Source organism: Gymnoscopelus microlampas (genome assembly GCF_963454915.1).
Source record: "Gymnoscopelus microlampas genome assembly, chromosome: 1".
Taxonomy (NCBI): Eukaryota; Metazoa; Chordata; class Actinopteri; order Myctophiformes; family Myctophidae; genus Gymnoscopelus; species Gymnoscopelus microlampas.
Window position 1 is genome coordinate 26,535,955 of NC_139962.1, and position 18,077 is coordinate 26,554,031.

At 40.3% G+C, this 18,077-nt stretch overlaps 1 protein-coding gene across 2 annotated transcripts in view; it reads left to right on the forward strand.

Annotated features, from left to right (window-relative positions):
* Nucleotides 1-18,077, forward strand: part of dennd2b (DENN domain containing 2B) — a 58,388-nt gene that overhangs the window by 15,030 nt on the left and 25,281 nt on the right. For both annotated transcript variants that reach the window (XM_084062656.1, XM_084062655.1), the window contains exons 2-4: nucleotides 27-125; nucleotides 7,246-8,535; nucleotides 11,472-11,617. In XM_084062656.1, the coding sequence (XP_083918782.1) occupies nucleotides 52-125; nucleotides 7,246-8,535; nucleotides 11,472-11,617 (1,510 nt within the window). In that variant the 5' untranslated portion in view covers nucleotides 27-51. The remainder of the gene's footprint in view (nucleotides 1-26; nucleotides 126-7,245; nucleotides 8,536-11,471; nucleotides 11,618-18,077) is intronic.

Genomic DNA, 18,077 nt, shown 5'->3' on the forward strand with positions numbered 1-18,077 from the left:
TTCATGCCATTGTGTCCCTTCATCAGATGAGTGGGCGGTTTGCAGGCAATCATGACTGCCAACAAGAGTTCCAAGGCTGCGCCTCGAGCAGGAGAGGCTAAACCTCAACGAGACACCCCAGACAGGTCAGTGACATCAGCATCTAGATAGGGCTGTCACAATCATGACATTTTAGTTGATGATTAATTGTCATCCAGATAATTGTGATTAATGATTGAATTGTTTTTTGGGCATTGAACATTCAACATATTAAAATATATATATATTTCTGTTTGGGCTGCCTTTGTAAACAAAGATTGCACATACTGTACTGGGCAGATATGACAAATAACTTAAAAATACAAAGAAATTACTGACAATGACCAGTACCAATAATCAAAAATAAACCATGTACCATGGCCAAAACCGGCCATATATTAATGTTATACTTTCCAAAACTCCTACAAATTCTTTAAAGGTTCTATGACATTCATTTTCACTTTTTTTATTTTTTATGTTTTTTGGGGGGTTTTATGACCTCAATTACACCCCAAAAATTTGATCTTTGAACATTCAGTGGATTTTCTGTGGTCTGGGGTTTTCTGAATAATTAGGCTGAAAAGTAATCTGAGCTTGGCCCTTCGACAGTGAGGTCACAGTCGATTAATCCCGCCCACTCTCCTCCTCGCCCCTCCCCTCCCCTATCCTTTCCTTTGGGGCAGAGGCGATGATTGACAGGCAAAATCCCTCACCAGCGACACCCGCAGGCAAAGATTTCTTTTTTCATTGCAGTTGAAAAGGCTTTAGAAATGTGAGAGAAAAACACCTGCCATGGATCAATGGAGTGGAATTTTTTGTTAAAACTTTCTATACACGTTTGAAGGACCATGACAAAGACTTTTAATGTGTGGTAAAACTGAACGTCATGAAACCTTTAAAGCAAATTGTGGAAATAGGCCATCTACAAGCTCACTAGCTTGCGATGCGATACATTGTGACCTTGTAGAATGTTGAAAAGTGGTGAAGTCGTCCTTTAAGCTATTTTTGAAAATGTTGCGATTATCTCAAATAATTGTGATAGGCCTACATCTAGGATGGGGAAAGGTTTGTTGTTGGTGCGGTTGATGATTGATGCCACATGTCATCAGATGTTCTATGTCTGTCATAGTCCCAAATTAGATATTTTTTTCTGTTCTGTTCTGAGAAGAGAAGTGAGACATCTGAGAATTATGCCAATGTTGAAGAACCTCTTTCCAAGAGGGATCAATTCACAGCTGTTTTTCCTTTTCATTTCATTTTTTTTTCTCCATTCATGGGAAAGTACAGCTGCTGATTCTTCAACAATTCTGTGATAGGACTTTCCCTGCTCCTGTAAGGAGGATTTGATATTGTGGAATATGGCCCCATTTGACTATAAACTGTTAATAGTGAGCTGAAGCATGTTTGTGTTAACATTTTGAGTGGCCAGGTCCTTCTGCTGGAAGATAAAAACAAACACACCTTAATAAGGATACTGGTCATTCATTCATTCATCATCATCAGTAACCTTCTTTACTCCTTGCTGAAACTGATTTATAAAAAAAACAAGATTCTGTATTTTATGTTCTTGGATGAGTAATATAGTTGTGATGCTTAGAATATTTTAAAGGGACTACACCATGAATTTTAACTTTTTCTTCTTTTTTTGTGTGTTTTTGGTCTCCCCTACCTCTCTTCTATCCCCAAAAATACCCCAGTTTGAACACTCAGGCTTTCACAGCAAATCTGGTGTTTTCTGTGAATTGGTCTCAAAACAGGCCAAACAGATTTGCACCCTGACGTGACGTCACGTCAGGGTACAATACCTCCCGTTTTTCAGTTCCAACCAAAAAAAAAATATATATATATATTTTTTCTTCTTCTTTTTTTTCCCTTATTTATTTTTCTTTTTTTACTTTTTCCACACAGAACCAGGAGATAACATGCATACAAACTGTCTCAATAGCGCCCCATGCTAAACAGGACAATGTGGTATTGCAGGTGAAAGTGCTTTATAAGCCAGAGAGAAGTTAGTTGGAATGAGTATATCTGAGGCTTGATTTAGGCTCAAACCTTTTGAAAAACGTTTGAGGGACATAAACAATATGATATTAAATATATATATATATATTTTTTAATTCATGGTGTAGATCCTTTAACCCATTTAGACCTGTGGCCGATTCTAATAACGCCTTCTAAATCCTGACCTAAGTTTTCTGAAAAACTTCAAATGTTTATTCAAAAATGACAAAAAATGTACGTTGCTATATACTGTACATAGCAACAACAACAACAAAAGGGGTTCCCGTCTTGAAAGGTAAAGTCACAAATAGGGGTTCCTGCCCTACAGGGTAGTAAAGAACTGTTTAGCTTATGAGTTTGTCAACAGCGCTCATTCATCATTTGGGTGGATTTCCTTCAATCCTTGAAGTCAGCACACACTTGAGAATAGGTCTATCAGCTTGTACCTTATAGGCAATAACTATAGCCCATTGAATTATAGAAAGCAACTTGAACATGGACATGGTAAGCTTGGCTGTACAGTGCACCTTCGCAACTACCTATTTTATCTCACACTTGAAGGCTCTTTAAAACACAACAACAACAAAGAAACTAAAACAAAACAACAAAATCAACTCGGTGACGCTCGATTTGTCATTTGAACATTGTCTGAATACTCGAAGAACAATATATTGACATAGAAAGCATCTCCTTTTCACAAAAGTGCACATCATTCAACATGTGTTTTCAGGGACACCGATGTCTGACTAATGGTAAAGCAGGTCACATACAGTATTGTAGACATGCCTTTATTCCTGTCCATACCGTATGTTGATTATATAACTGGAATAAAAAGGTTCCGTCTGACATCAAATTAGTCCTTACAGTATATTTTACAAATTTGAACTGTACTCTAGGGCTGCCACTATTGCCATTAATCTATTGATTAGATTTTTGATTAAATCGGTTAAATCGCTTATTTAACTATTGCACCCCTACTGTACTTACTCTATGTTCATAATTCATATCACTACCAAACACCTGTCTGAAGGATGATTTTAGCTCTTGCTCTCTGTAGTTCCAAATGTTTTACAGCGATGGACATAATTTGTAGAAATGCAATGTTGGCTTGAAATATTCTCACAAAATGGATGAGGTGGTTCTAGTTAATGAATAGACTTATATTGATTGATTATTCGAGTATGTGAACTCTGGTATGTTATGTTAATGCTAATACAAAATTCCCAAATGAAATGTATGCAGTGCTTCAGCAGCAGAGCACTGAAAATAACAAAACCCTGTTAGTTTGTGTAAGTGTGTGTGGATGCTCAGTGACAGCAAGGGATGATAGACTTGCAGATTTCGTCAATCAGTAATGAAATGTAATAGTGCGTGACTGGCTCTCTCCATCCTGGTCAGCAAACAGGAAGTGGTTTGTGGCTGGTATGCCCTGGAAGCCTAGTGGGAGGAGCCAGCAGCTAAGTTGTCACTGGCACTGAGGCTCTGTGTATGTGTGGTCGACCCAGCTGAAGCTGTCCACTGCCAAAACATGCCTTAGAAATGCTAGTCTGGTCCAGACCAACAGAATCAGACCCTACAGTAAAATCCTAACTTTGAACATGTACAAATGTAACCAACCCTTATGGGTCCATTTGGTTACATACTGTATGTTACATATGGTTTCGCTAAAAAGCTAAAAGGCATGAACACTGTCATACACACAACACACAAAACATGATGGATTATCATTCTTAGGCTACTGAGTTCAGGTCTACGGCTAGGAATGTGTATAGAGATCATATATTTTAGCATACTTTCATACTTTCAGAAAGAGCTTTTCGCCAGCAGTGCCCAAGCATCCAACAAACTATTGTGCATTGGTACGCACTGTTCTCACGATGGAGCGGGTGTCTGCATAGCACTGTGTTAATATGGTTATAATAATCAGAAACCTGATGGTCTATAATACTGAAACATTGTGTTGTTATTATAAGTTTTGGCACTCTGTAGATAGATTGATAGACCTTTATTCCTCCCACGAGGGTTGTCATAACAGCACCACAGTATTAAACACAGGACAGATATAGATAGGGGTAAAGAGATAGATCTAAGCTTCAAGAATAAAATAGATAATAAAACAAAAAAGAATGACAATTCCAAGTAGAAGCCACTTCAGCTTAATACATTCCCACACAAACACTCATATATTTTAATCATACAATAAGAAAATTCAGATGATAATATAAATGATGAATACCACTGTGTTTGTGGATATGTTCTTATTTCTTAAGTACTCCCCACTTCTTAATAAAGGGATATTTCACTTCCAAACATGTTTGGGGTCATTTTAACGTTTATCTGGCTTTTGTGAGCACCCCGGACAGTTCTTAAGTTGCTTGATTCAGTATTTAGATATTTGATATTAATTTTATCAGACACGCCCCCTTCCTATACAAACCCATTGTAACTTCAAACTCCATTTTAACCATGTTAGATTAATTGAAAACACCCGCCCTTGGTTCTGATGACTGATATTGTCCTTCTAATGTGTCAGTGTATTTTCAATTACCGTACCTTTATCATTATTTTCTCATAATCTTTGGGGAAAATAAAATTATAATGAAAATAAATAAATAAATGAAAAAGTAATTGAAATAACAGGGTCTCCTCACGCATAAGAAGGACAATATCAGTCACCAGAACCAAGGATGGATGTTTTCAATGAATCTAACATGGTTAAAATGGAGTTTGAATGGATTTGTATTGGAAGGGGGCATGTCTGTTAAAATGAATATCAAATATCTAAATACTGAATCAAGCAACTTAAAAACTGTCTGGGGTGCTCACAAAAGTCCAAGTAGAGGTAGGCCGTAGGCCGTGTAAAACATGATTTTCAGACAAAAGAACGTCTGATGGGTGAGTTCATTAGTTCATAAAATGAATTGTTTCGATTACTACATTGGCATTGTCCATTTACAGGCTTTTGCTACATAAATGAATGCGTGCAGACCAGTCGAGTGCTCCAGTATTTTATTTGGGTTGTCTCATCTGAAGTGCCCATGCAGGTATTATTCTCTCTGAATGAATGACTTCACTTTGTCTTAGTTGACTGTAAAAATATCCTGCAAGGTCCCTGATTCTTTCCTCCTCGTGGCCTGAGACAATGTAAGTGAGGCCCTTGCGGTATGTGTTTACACACAGCGAATGTTTCCTGCTGTCTCCATGTTCACACAACGGCAGCTTTGCCAGCCCAACAGAGGCAAGGGAAGAGAGAGAGCGGCTGCCACACACAGCTAGATAATAAATGGACGTGAATATTTTAATTACTTTTTTTTTTTGTTCATTTCTTCTTCCTTTTTTTACATCCCACTGCCCGGATTAGACCCCTCACTCCGCTCGACATAAAGACTGCACACGCAACACGTTTTCACTGAAGCATAAATTAGGCCTTCCTATTCAATAGTGAATTCTGTAGTGAATATCAGGTGAAAAGCTACAGAATAACTATCAAACTGTCAAACAGACCATATAAAATTGTATTTTACACCAACCTATTTGTTGCACATCAAGGAGGGAAGCATCCCCACTGAATGTTTTGATTGAATACTTTAATAGTAAAAAGAAAACAGCACAGAGGTACCATATAACATTTAGGCTAACACAAAAAATGTCCTGGGGACTGTCATCAACAAATAAAAATAGCTATATTTACAGAGGAGAAAAGGGAAAAACAGCGGCAGTGCATGACCCCTCATTTGAATGGGAATTAATATCTAACTCCTCTTGTAGCTTTCTGATAAATGCTTTTTCAGGCCTGTTTTGGAACAAACCAGTGATTCACATCCTTTAATGGATGATATCAGGGAATTCCACATTAGTTGTGGCAGAGTAGCAGAATGAGAATTGCTCAGCAGTAACTGGAAAGTCAATATTACTGATCAAAGTCCATTATGACCTGTTACCTGAAGGGGTTGGATTTATGGGAAGTATGACATACACAGAAACTCCTTGATAGAGCCTACAGGTTCCCAGGTGTTATAACAATATCCCCGCCCTAGAGCATGTGAGAAGCAAGAAGGGCAGGGCGGAGAGGTGTGAAGCAAGATCTGTCCCAACCTGCATCCCTGGATCATAGTCCACAGCCCTCAGCTTCATCCTTCCAGTTCAATGCTTGTTATTTTAACCAAGGCTGTGACATAAGATCTCCCAACGCCTCACTTTCGCAAGAGTCAGCTTGTTGCCAAGTTGTGACAGAGTTCCTGAAAGTCGATGAGTGTTTTAGGTGTCAGGGACCTGCAAGGATTACGAGGAAAACTGGGTTCTATCTGTGGGAACCTCTGTAGCGAACTACGTAAGAGTGTGTGTGTCTGTGTGGTGGTGAACAATGATGTAGTCACCGTTGACCATGGGACTATCAGCCTGTTGGCACATCAGTTAGTTCCTGGGTTCATAACACAAAAAAAGCTCTGAGGATTAGGAGAAGAGCAGAAAGGCTTTAGAGGTAAGGCTGTCGTATGTCTTGGTTTGCGGTATGATAATTCTTTGTGTGTGGGGTCCGCTTTAATTCTCCCTAAATCATTTTTAATTATGTGGAAAAATCTATAGAGGCCTTTTTCATTCTAGATCTGTATTTGATTTGGCTTTGATTTGGATCTCATGCTGCCAAAGTTATGTCAAAAGACACAGTACTTTCCATTAGTTATTTTATGAGTGGTGAAAGTTCATACTTTCTATTACAGAACGTCAGAAATATTCAAAGGTTTATGGTCATACATACTGTAAAGTTTTCTTCTTCTATTTCCTTAAGAATATATATATTTTTATGAATTATTTTACATTTGATTATGTACATTTTACAAAATGCTTAATCATCCAACGCTACCAGTCACCTGAGGTGACTAATGACGTTTCAGTAATTCTACACAGCAATCATAACTTGTTAATATAAAAAATGTGGAGACAAACGGCCACTATCAAAATACCCCCGGGTCATAATGCTACTTCACGTGTGTAAGATTACACATTTTATGTTACCTCACCTGCAGCAAGACTTTTTTAAACACATTAAACATGAATTAGACACATTTCTGTCCAGTCTGCACCACACTGCACACTGCAATTATAAAAGGTATTGTTGTTGTTGTTGTTTTACAGTTTACTAAACAATTTCAACATGGATGTTCTAGAAATTAAATGCTTTTGAATGAGATCTGCCACCTTTTTAGACACGCACCTCTGTTGTTTCAGGTGCCAGTCTAGTACATCCCCGCCACCCATCCTCTCTGCAAACCAGGCGCGGTGCCAGCAGACTGTCCTCAGCGACGGTGAGAGCTCCGCCAAGCAGAGCAAGTACGTGAAAACTGACGGCAGGCTCCTGGGGCGCGCCGGCTGGAGTAGCAAGACCGCTAGCCTACGCGGTGGTTCCTCGCTTTCCGCCGACTTTGACTCCCATAACCGACTCACCAAGTCTAAGAGCATCGGCTGCCTGGACAACAGGCTCTCTATATACAAGCCCCCAGCTGCAGGCCAGGTGTGTCAGGAAAACCAGGGTACCCAGGAGCAGAAGCAGACCCAGACACTAGGGGAGCTCCCAGGGGGAGATGGACTTAACGGTGGGCCCCTGAGCTGGAGCACATTCTCACTGGGGCCGTCCTATAACCAAGGCCACAAGCGGACCCTGTCTCTCAGCCACCCGGTGACAGGTGTTGCTTCCGCTACTATCCGTAATAAGATCTCAGAATGGGAGTGCAGGAGGGTGGCTCTGCCTAGGATGAGCTTGTGTCTGGATAAAAGACCAGGAGCAGAACGTGTGGGGGGCAGTGAGGGCTGCCCTAGCCTTCTTTCCTCTCCCTGCAGCGAGAAGACGTTTGACTTCAAGGGGGTGCGGAGAATGAGCACAGCCTTCTCAGAGTGCTCCTACACAGAGACAGAGGAAGAGAAGGCTGTTGCGGACAAAGAGGTTCTGGGCCGCTTCCAGAAAAGGCTTGGCAAGACCGAGGCCTCAGGAACATTCCTGCGTTCCCTGTCTGCTCGGAAGGAGACATCGGCAGTCCTCAACAGGATACAGAAGATAGAGCAGGCCCTGAAGGAGAGCCCCAGCCTGGCCCCTCCACAGTATCTGAACAACTGCTATGCTCCAGACAAGACAAGACAAAAGTGCTTCACGATAGGCGGGCCTGACGACTTAGACAGTACATGCACTAGTAAGCGCAGCAGTATTTGCTCTGTGGCCACGGAACCGGACACTCTACTGGTATGCGATAAGCTCTCTAAACTCAGACAGAGGTTCAGCGTGAGCTCAGTAAGGTCTGAGAGTCCGGAGCCGGCCGGCCCTCAGACCACTGGGGGTGCACCAGTAAACCCCCTGCCGAAACCTAAACGCACTTTTGAGTATGATGCCAACCGAAGCCAGAAGAGCACGTTGTCAGCCAATGGACTACCTCCTAGCAGGCCTTCTGAGTCCCCCCCACCCCTGCCTTCAACGCCTGCGCCTAGCGTAACACGGATGCAGAAGGCCATGGGTTGCTCCCCCAAGAGGTGAGACAAGTAGAGAATCAGTGTGCTTACAGTATGTCTTTGGTTATTCTTGAAAAATGTATCATGCAGTTACAGTATTCCACAGTTTGACTGCATTGAATGGTTTAGCATTGTGTGTCTCAAGTCAATCCCAGTATGGTTGTCTACCTTTTTTGGTCCCACATTCTCACACAATAAAAACATCGGCATTTGTAATAATAATAAACAGTATAGCTGGGGTGCCTGGTGTCACAGCCAGTTAGTGCACAGAACATTATGCTCTCTGTGAGCATATATATACGTTACGTATGAGTTCTTTGTTCTTTCTATGAATGGTAATATTGTTATTATGTTAAATTGACTGATTTCACTTTCAAACATGTTTGAGGTCATTTTAACGTTGACTCTGGCTTTTGTGAGCACCCAGACTGTTTTTAAGTTGCTTGATTCAGTATTTCGTCGGTGTCAAGCCGGGACCAGCTAACTCCATTTTCATCTTTTTTTTTTTTTTTTTTCATAAATCGATGCTATTGAACACCCTTCACATCTGTGTAAAAAATCTAAACATTTGAACCAATGAAAAGTATTAAAAAGCGCCTCAGACGAAAACTCCCAACTCCATTGGATCCTCAAACTGTCCGTCAAAAACAAACAACTCCCCCCTCTCCTCTACACAGTGCTACAGCACAGCATTAGCAGTACGCGGTGCGCAGTGAACGAGGAGGAACAACACGTAAACAGACTCCCCGTAGTCTGTTAAAACTATGCAGTGTACCTGTTTATCAAACAGCACTGACGCTAATGTTATGAAAACAAGTAATTATATTTCTAAAATCTATGAAGTGTTTAATGAGGAGAGCATTGTGATAAGAAGAAAGACGTTCATAGCATTTCTGTCGCGCTAGTGTTACTACCTCTTAGCAGAAGTTATTGTAATATTTAAAGTCCTGTTTATTGTTGTAGGCCTATATAATAAGTGTCATGAAGCATCAGGGCATTAATTCACACGTTGTTGTGATGCATTGTGAGCTTGGAGATCCATTGTTAGCTTTTGGGAATCTGTACCCTTTTGAAACCTCTCTCAGCAGCGAGTGGAGCTACTGTTGTTTGGACACCTAACTCCATTTCAGCTTGATTTCTGCTCGTCTGAAACTTCTAACTCCACTAGCGCTGGGTAAAGTGTTGATTTACCCGCGATTTGGGTAAAGTGTTGATAATATAATGACACATGCAAGTATCTCACAATATATACAGTCACTATACCAACTTTGACGAGGTAGTATTGCTTTGTTTTAAAAATATAAGGTTTTCTTCATTTTCTGAAAAACGTATATTTTGTTTTTTCGTTTCCTGAACAATGAGGGTTTTGGAGTTAGCAGTTTCGCGCTGGACAGCAGAGATTTATACATTTGGTATTCATTTTATCAGACCTTTTTTGGGGGTAAATAATAATAAAAAAAAATCATTAAGAAATTGAAAAAAATACGGTCTCCTCATGTATTAGAAGGACAATATCAGTCACCAGAACCAAGGATGGGTGTTTTCAATGAATCTGTCATGGTTAAAATGGAGTTTAAAGTAACAATGGGTTTGTATAGGAAGGGGTCGTGTCTAATCAGATATAAATACTGAATCAAGCAACTTAAAGACTGTCTGGGGTGTTCACAAAAGCCAGAGTAGACGTTAAAATGACCCCAAACATGTTTGAAAGTGAAATATCCCTTTAAAGCTTTGTAGTTTTAAGGGTTCAAACAGACAATCAAGACGAAACTAGATAACATATTCTTTGCCAAGTACAAAGTAAAATCCTCAGTGTTATTTTATCCATTTTTAACCCTTATGGGTCCATTTGGTTAGATTTATACACTCTCAGAGTTACAAATGAATAAATGACCACTGAGGATGTTACTGTGTAGTTAAAATGTATTAATGACCCTTTTTCTCTAACAGTAACAAACACCCTGGAGAAGCTAATTTAATTCCATATTCTTCTTTACTATGGTGCCGTTTCTTTTTTCTTTTCTTTTTTTTAACCTTTATGTAACCAGGCAAGTCATTAAGAACACATACTACAAATACAATACAAAGCCAAGGCCTCTTGAGGGAGAGGGGTTGGCACTAAAAAAAGAAACGGTTAAAATTAAACAGCAGGTTAAAACAACAGGCACTATAGGAATTTCCGCAAAGACTTATAAAGAATATATATATAGATATAGGTGTAGCTACTGCTAATGAGTCCTCACTCTTTATGTCCCTCCAGTACAGTAGTCCAGTAGTAGATATGAGGCCTTCAGTTCAATGAGCGCGGACAGCGCCTTACTACGTCTTCCTGTTGTGCGATTAAGAGGAAATCCTTTAACATCCCTGACTAAGGCTGACTTAGGCTGTGTTTAACATTCCTGTGGCCGAGGAAGTTTCGACCATCCTTTAAAACCACAAGCCATCATTGGAGAGACAGGGCGGACATTTCTGCACTAATACTGTATAAGCTGTACAACTCGCCACTTCAGTGCTGAGGGATGCTGTGCTCTAGGTTGTGCACAAACGCCACAGAGATTTTGTTGAATATTCACATGCTTCGTTGTTCACCGAACGTAGCGCATATTGCCGTCTGCCTTTTTAATAGCCTGTGCTAATTGGCTTTGTATTCTCCTCTTTGTCTCTGAAAAATATCAGCTACAGGTTTAACACTTTTGAGAGACAGCTATAGACTCATCGAAACACAATGATTATCTTCAAGTCACTCGCCGTGGCCTTGTCTTGGTTGTACAATAATTGGCCAGTGGAGGATGTCAAGAGAGAGCCAGACCCTCTTTACTATTATCTCAACACCTTAGACTCTTTCGATTTCGTTTTCTGTCTTAACTTTTCTGTCTTTCCTCTGTAATTGACTAAATTCGATTGCGTCTTCTTGTCCTTATCTCTGTCCTTTGACTTTCATTTTCATTCTTTTCCAGGGAGTCATGTGAGTCAGAGGATGCTGCCAGCCTACCCTCCTCCCATCCATCCTCACCTTCAGAGAATGGCACTGGAAGCACAGAGACCCGCAGTCGGCCCAGTGGCAAAAGCACTTTAGAGGAGAATGCCTATGAGGACATAGTAGGTAAGCACATAGCATCACAGCACTTTTGGATCCAGTGGGCATGACCACAGTTTGACCTATAACCACTTAACCCATTCAATCCGGAAACGCATTTGTGTCATTTGTGATTTCTTTGGCTATTCAAAAATAGCAGATATACAAGCTCATAGTGTGGCACAAAGTGCCAAATGCATATCTAAAAATGTTTTCTAAATCCTAACGGTATGTTGCTATATCAGTGGTACTCCAAGTTTTCCATGTCAAGGACCCCCAAAATGATATGTATTTGGCCGCAGACCCCCATCTCAAAATATATTGTTCCAGGAACCTCCCCCATAAGCACAGATCAGAGTTACAAATGTTCGCTTTAAAACATATATATATATATTCAATTATATATTTCCACGATTTTTCAAAAAAATTGCAGGTCTACAAGCTCATAGCTTGTATATCTGCTATTTTTTGAATAGCCAAAGAAATCTTAAAATTATACAGATGCGTTCCCGGTCTTAATGGGTTAAACCCTGTATACTTTATTCACGAGGGTCCCCTAGAGGTCTATAATTGGGCCCCTACTTTTCCCCTCTATATACCAAATCTCTTTGTAAAATATAGCCGATCTACAAGCTCACAACGCATCGCTCGTAGATCTGCTATTTTTGGCAAAAAAATATCGGCTATTTTCGGCCCAGAAAATCACACTAGGGATTGAAAATAGCTGATCTACCAGCTCAGTGGCCATGGGGAGTGTCCGCCCCGAGACTGGGAGATCAAGGTTCAATCCCCGGCGTACAAAAGACTATAAAAATGGTACCCAATACCATCCTGCTTGCCACTAAGCATTAAGGGTTCTATTGTGGGTAAGTCCCTGCGACAAACTATAGTATCATGTCTAGGGGGTGTACTTGTACATCAAGCTGCCTCACGCTACAGAAACAGGAGATAGACACCGGACCTATGGCCCACATGGTCCTGGAACGGTGCCTTCCTAAGGCTACACTTACAAGATCACAACACGTCGCATCGCGATCGCCTATTTTTGAATAGACAAAGTATAAAACAGGGTTAATGTATGGTTTGTATTAATAATCTAAATCTACAAAGTACCTTGTAACTAAAGTTTTCAAATAATTCTAGTGGAATGAAAAGTACAATATTTGCCTTTGAGATGTAGTGAAGTAGGAGCATATGGCATTGAAAAAAATGAAATACTCAAGTAAAGTAAAGGTTCCTCAAAATTGTACTTAAGTACAGTACTTGAGTAAATGTACGTAAATGTAAACGTTACTTTCCACCACTACAACAAGGAGGGTCACTCAGAGGTGACTCAGGGTTCAGTTGCACAGTAAAACTAAGTTATGCTCATTATAACAGTAACCTTTAAAGGGTGTTTGATAATGATTTAGTTGTGTTTTAACGATAGGGGCAAATAAATGGGTTCCATGGCAATAACATGATCAGGGAAGATTCCTCTCCTTATCTCTTGTATCTAGGAGGGTGAAGTATATCAAAAGTCTACAGGGATGTGTTTTTCTCTGTATCTGTAAAGCTTGTCATGTAATTGAATCCTCTTGCCGCAGCAGGCCTGAGGGCTTCATTTACATTCTGTCTTAAATGTGTAATACTTCAAATGCAGCCAGAGACCGTGTACAAAAGCACTGTAAACACCCTTACAGTATATTACTAAATTTGCACCCAATTAATTGAGAATGGAACAACATTGAACAACGTGACAATGTTGGAATACTTTATACTTTTTTAAAAATGTGATCACTCTAGCAGCAACTTCTCACACTTCCATTGCTTAAGGGACATGGTGTGTATAACCGTGTAAACACAATCGAGTTGCACAGTTTTCAGGGCACTAAGAGACAACACAGTAAATTCCTGAGTATTAATTTAAATCTGAGAGTGTGCGAATGGAACCAAATGGACACTTGTGGGTCCATTTGGTTCCATTCGTAAACTCTGTGTGTTAAATTAACACTCAGGATTTTACAGCGAAAGTGCTTGTTTGAAGGGCTGGATACGCTCAAGAGCCAAATTCCTTTCCGCTAGGAAATGACCCGAGGCCTGCTGCCCAGTGAAAGTGCCAGTTCTCCCAGTGCATATTTCACATGGTAGAAATGTGTGTCAGTATGAGAATAGTCTGGCCTGACCATCATAAATCCTGTCTCTGCTAATGAGGCTTGGACGTGAGATACAGTAAAAAGTCAGCATTGAAAAGTATTTTTTTCAGAATGGAGGCACAGCAATGAGCAGCCCATCTTCTTGTCTTTGAAAATACTGCATTTGCACAAGGGAATGTACCTACACCGGGTCAATGGAATTCATATGATACAGACTTTATTTCTGACCTGGCTTTGTATTCAGACAGTCATCTCAGCCAGAGCAGGAATTCATATGCAGAGGACCTGGTTGTCTTTGATGTACGCTCTAACATAGCCTCTATTGTTCGCTGAAAACCACCTTGAGTGGGGTATCCACAATTCAGTCAAGAATGTTAGTGATTGCTGATTATTTCCAGGTACATACATCATTCTTCATGAAAAGATCATCTCATTGATTGATTGTACTCTGGTTTGAAATAGCATAGAGCTGTTACCAAAATGTTATCCATGAGAACGTTAATATTCTGTTACCTGTGCTAAAGAATGTTTGCAATGATAGATTGTAATACCAAGAGACTGTAAGTGACCACCATGAGTAGCATTGATGACAGACAGAGGGGTAGAGAGAGAATGAATATATGATCACCCAGGCAACAACAAATGTTAGGTGATATTTTGTTTATCTCATACCCACAGCCTTATTTATACACACACAGACAACGAGAAAATACCATTTGATAAACTCTTTAATTTAATAAATAGATCTTTTCATTAGTGTCTATTAGAAACTGTCCTGGCACACAAAATGGTAGGCACTAGTCCCGCTGGAATTTCCCAACAGCACAGGGAGGGGGTTGGCAAACACACAGCCAACATTGTCATTGCGTTTTTCACTGTGTTTTGGTTAATTTTGAGCCTAGAAACTTCAGCGCCTCCTCAGCAGTGAATTTTGAGTTTCTTCAGCAGTGAGGTCACTTGCCGTGACAGCTTAGTGCGTGGTGGCACTTTAGAATATTCTCTTGTCTTGCCCAGTGGTTCTCAACCAGTGGTCCGGGGACCACCAGTGGTCCTTGAGGGGGTCCCAGGGGGTCCCCAGACAAATTGATAGTTAGGAACTAAATTGACACTTGTGTGTCTGTAACTCTGAGAGTGTACAAATGGAACCAAATGGACCCGTTAGGGTCCATTTGGTTCCATTTGTACACTCTCAGAGTCAGAAAATGTTGAAGCAGAATCTGAATGGAAACTCAGTCAACCAGAATAGACAAAATAAGGCACAGACAAAGTCACAGTTTTAGAAGAATTGGTGATCTATTTCTGATATCAAAAAGGCGTTACAGACTTACAATTCAGGAGGACAAGAATGTATGGAACTACCAGCAGCCTGAACTCAAGGAACAGACTGGCAGGGCACAGGTTTTATACAAGTGACTTCAAACAATTCTCCAAGCACCTCCTAGCCCACATGGAACCCAATCACTCAGCTCATTCTCAGACTTGTTAATTTGTCACCTTAGCATGTGAAGTGAAACAAAAGAATGCAAATGTCTCTGTTAGGAGACAGGACGTCTAGCAGGCAACCAGGGTGGAGCCCCAAGCAGAAGAACTTCCTCATTTTAAATGTTTAGACAAAATATCCTTGACATTAACTCATAATTATTTTCAAATGTTTACTTAATTTCCAAATTACTTTGACAAAAATGAACACTGATGATGATACTACAGTATAGAATGGGACCCCCTAGAAATCAAAATGGTTGAGTCCCTGGCATATCTTTTCAAATGGGGGTCCCTGGGCTAATATGTGTCAATTTGGGGGTCCTTGACCCAAAAAAGGTTGAAAACCACTGGTCTAGTCTAATGGGTCAGCTGACATATTTTCCAGAGGGGGAAATACACCAGCTGACCAATCAGCCAAAGCTCAGCAATCTTTCTGCCCTTTTATCACCTCCGCACCAAGGAGAAATATAAATGCTCTATATGTGAGAAAGGTGATTATCAGCTCCTTATATGTTTATAATCAAAATTCGTTAATTTTCTTTCTAAGCGCACTCTGTTTTAGTCATAGTTGAAAATATGGTCCCATGTTTTTGTTATTCCTAGTGCTAAAGAATTCAAACTCCAAAAATACTGTGCATCCCCCGGCATAATTTCTCCGATGTGGTCACGAGCAGACCGTCTTCAGGGTGGATGCACTCTATGGTTTGTGGTGCCGCCAAATGTTTATACAGAACTGGAGCTCATTTTTTCGTCCATTGCACATTCTTGTTTTCACCACATGAATGGGTGAGCGGTGCCACTGTAGCTAGTCCATTGAGGGGTTGATGTTTTGTCCAAGGTCATTTTTATAGGGAATAGTATAGTTTGTCCTCAGTCTTGCTCTGCCCCGAGCATCTATTGTGTAAACAGAGAGGTGCAATCACAGTGCGTTGCTGACGTGTGTCCCCTCCCTCCAACTAATGTGTGTGTGAGATTTGGATGTTTGTAATCAGAGGAGTTGATTAGTACCCTCTAGTACATCAAGCAGCCACAGAGACGTATCATTTTCCCAGCAGGCTTTCATTACAGAATTGCTTTAGTTAAATGGAATCACCATGGGGTCACAAACTATTTCTGCTCCCTAACTTTAATGACACGCAGACAATCACCCAGGAATCTCATTTCATGTGACACAACAATGTTCTAAAGATTCTTGTTAAGATCGTTGTGCGCGTGTGCGTGTTTGTTTGTGTGTGTGTGTGTGTGTGTGTGTGTGTGTGTGTGTATGTGTGTGTGTGTGTATGTGTGTGTGTGTGTGTGCGTGTGTGTGTGTGTGTGTGTGTGTGTGCGTGTGTGCGTGTGTGTGTGTGCGCGTGTGTCTTTAAACCTCAAACAGGTTGTAAAATTAACCTTAAACAGTTCTTTGAACAACAAACCGCTACCTGCGCTTTACGGTGTCTTTTAACACAGACTGTCATTGTTCGTATTTCTCAAGTTCACTGGGTTTTCCCCTAAAATGTTCAGGAGGATAAGGCACCGCTAGCATGTAGTTTCTTGGTTTCTTGGTTTCCTTTGACAGATAATACTTTTCTTTCTTTTAAAAAGTTCCCCTCCTGCTTCAATCTCAACGCCATCTGGCTCTGTTTTTATTCTCCAGTGTGGTTCCTTCACTTTCTCACAACCTTTTTGGACCTTGCCAAGAAGCTATTCTCAGAGCACATGTCTGAATGGACATGGACTATGGTGTTACACAAGCCTTTTTTTTTTTGCTATTGAAGTTGGCGCTCTTCCAAGTGACATCAGTATGAGTTGTGCACTGGTCTGTAACATTCTTGCACTTCTCATCTCTGTTATCAGTTATTGACTGAAAATACATCTTCTATCCAGTGGGAAAATTCACACAGCGTTGTGAAATATTGTAGTTCACATGTTACATCTTCTTGTTGTGAGGCAAGAATGAGACCTAGTGTGATCCTAAACAACTGGGGTAAAGGTTGTCCGTTATGGATTTTTCAAAGCCAATAAGGATTGCGATATTTTGGAGAACAGGAATACCAAAATCAGCCAATTGATTTTTTCTCTTTCTCTCAAAGATTAGGCTATCCATTGTAGCGAACTCTAAAAGGCATCTGATTCCACATCTTTGCACGTGTCTTTCATTCTAGGCAGGCATGTTTATTGTTTACATTTCAAGCACTTTAAGAACTCTTACTGACTGAGCAGTGCTTGACGTTTTAATGATTTATTTTATTTTCTATTTTTATGCATTCAAAATAAGCTAGAAATACACCGGATAATTAAATTTTTCATATATTTATATATTTTATTTATATATATATAAAAAGATTTGTGGGAAGAAAAAATCTGTGGGAAAGAAATCTGCCATATTGGTGTCTTTTACGATCCCAATGGTATAAAAGGCTAATATCTGCCCAATATATCAGTCCAATATAACACACCTCTAAACGTTTGACTGCTTTTATCTGGTGATGTCTACAAACAAAGGGATACTTATTCACAACCCTTTGACACTCATGGGCAAGCACCCATGAGACACCAAACACCTTGCAGGCTATTTCACTAGATTAATGAATACAGAAAGCTCATAGGCCACAAATATTTATTTTTAAGAAAAACACTTATGTATCACACACATTCTACTCATAATATATGGAATATACAGTAGATTTTGTATATTCCCCCATTTTCTTTACACACTTCTCACTGCCTTCCAAACCAAAATCCATCATGTGATTCCCTGGTTGAGAACCAGAGCCGAACAGATGACCCTCTTCTGCTGTCTCGTCCATCTCTCAGAGCAGACAGTTTGCATGCTTGGACGGTGACTCACCAGCAGCCCAGTGTCCAGGAGTTTTAGCTGGGCCCAGCCA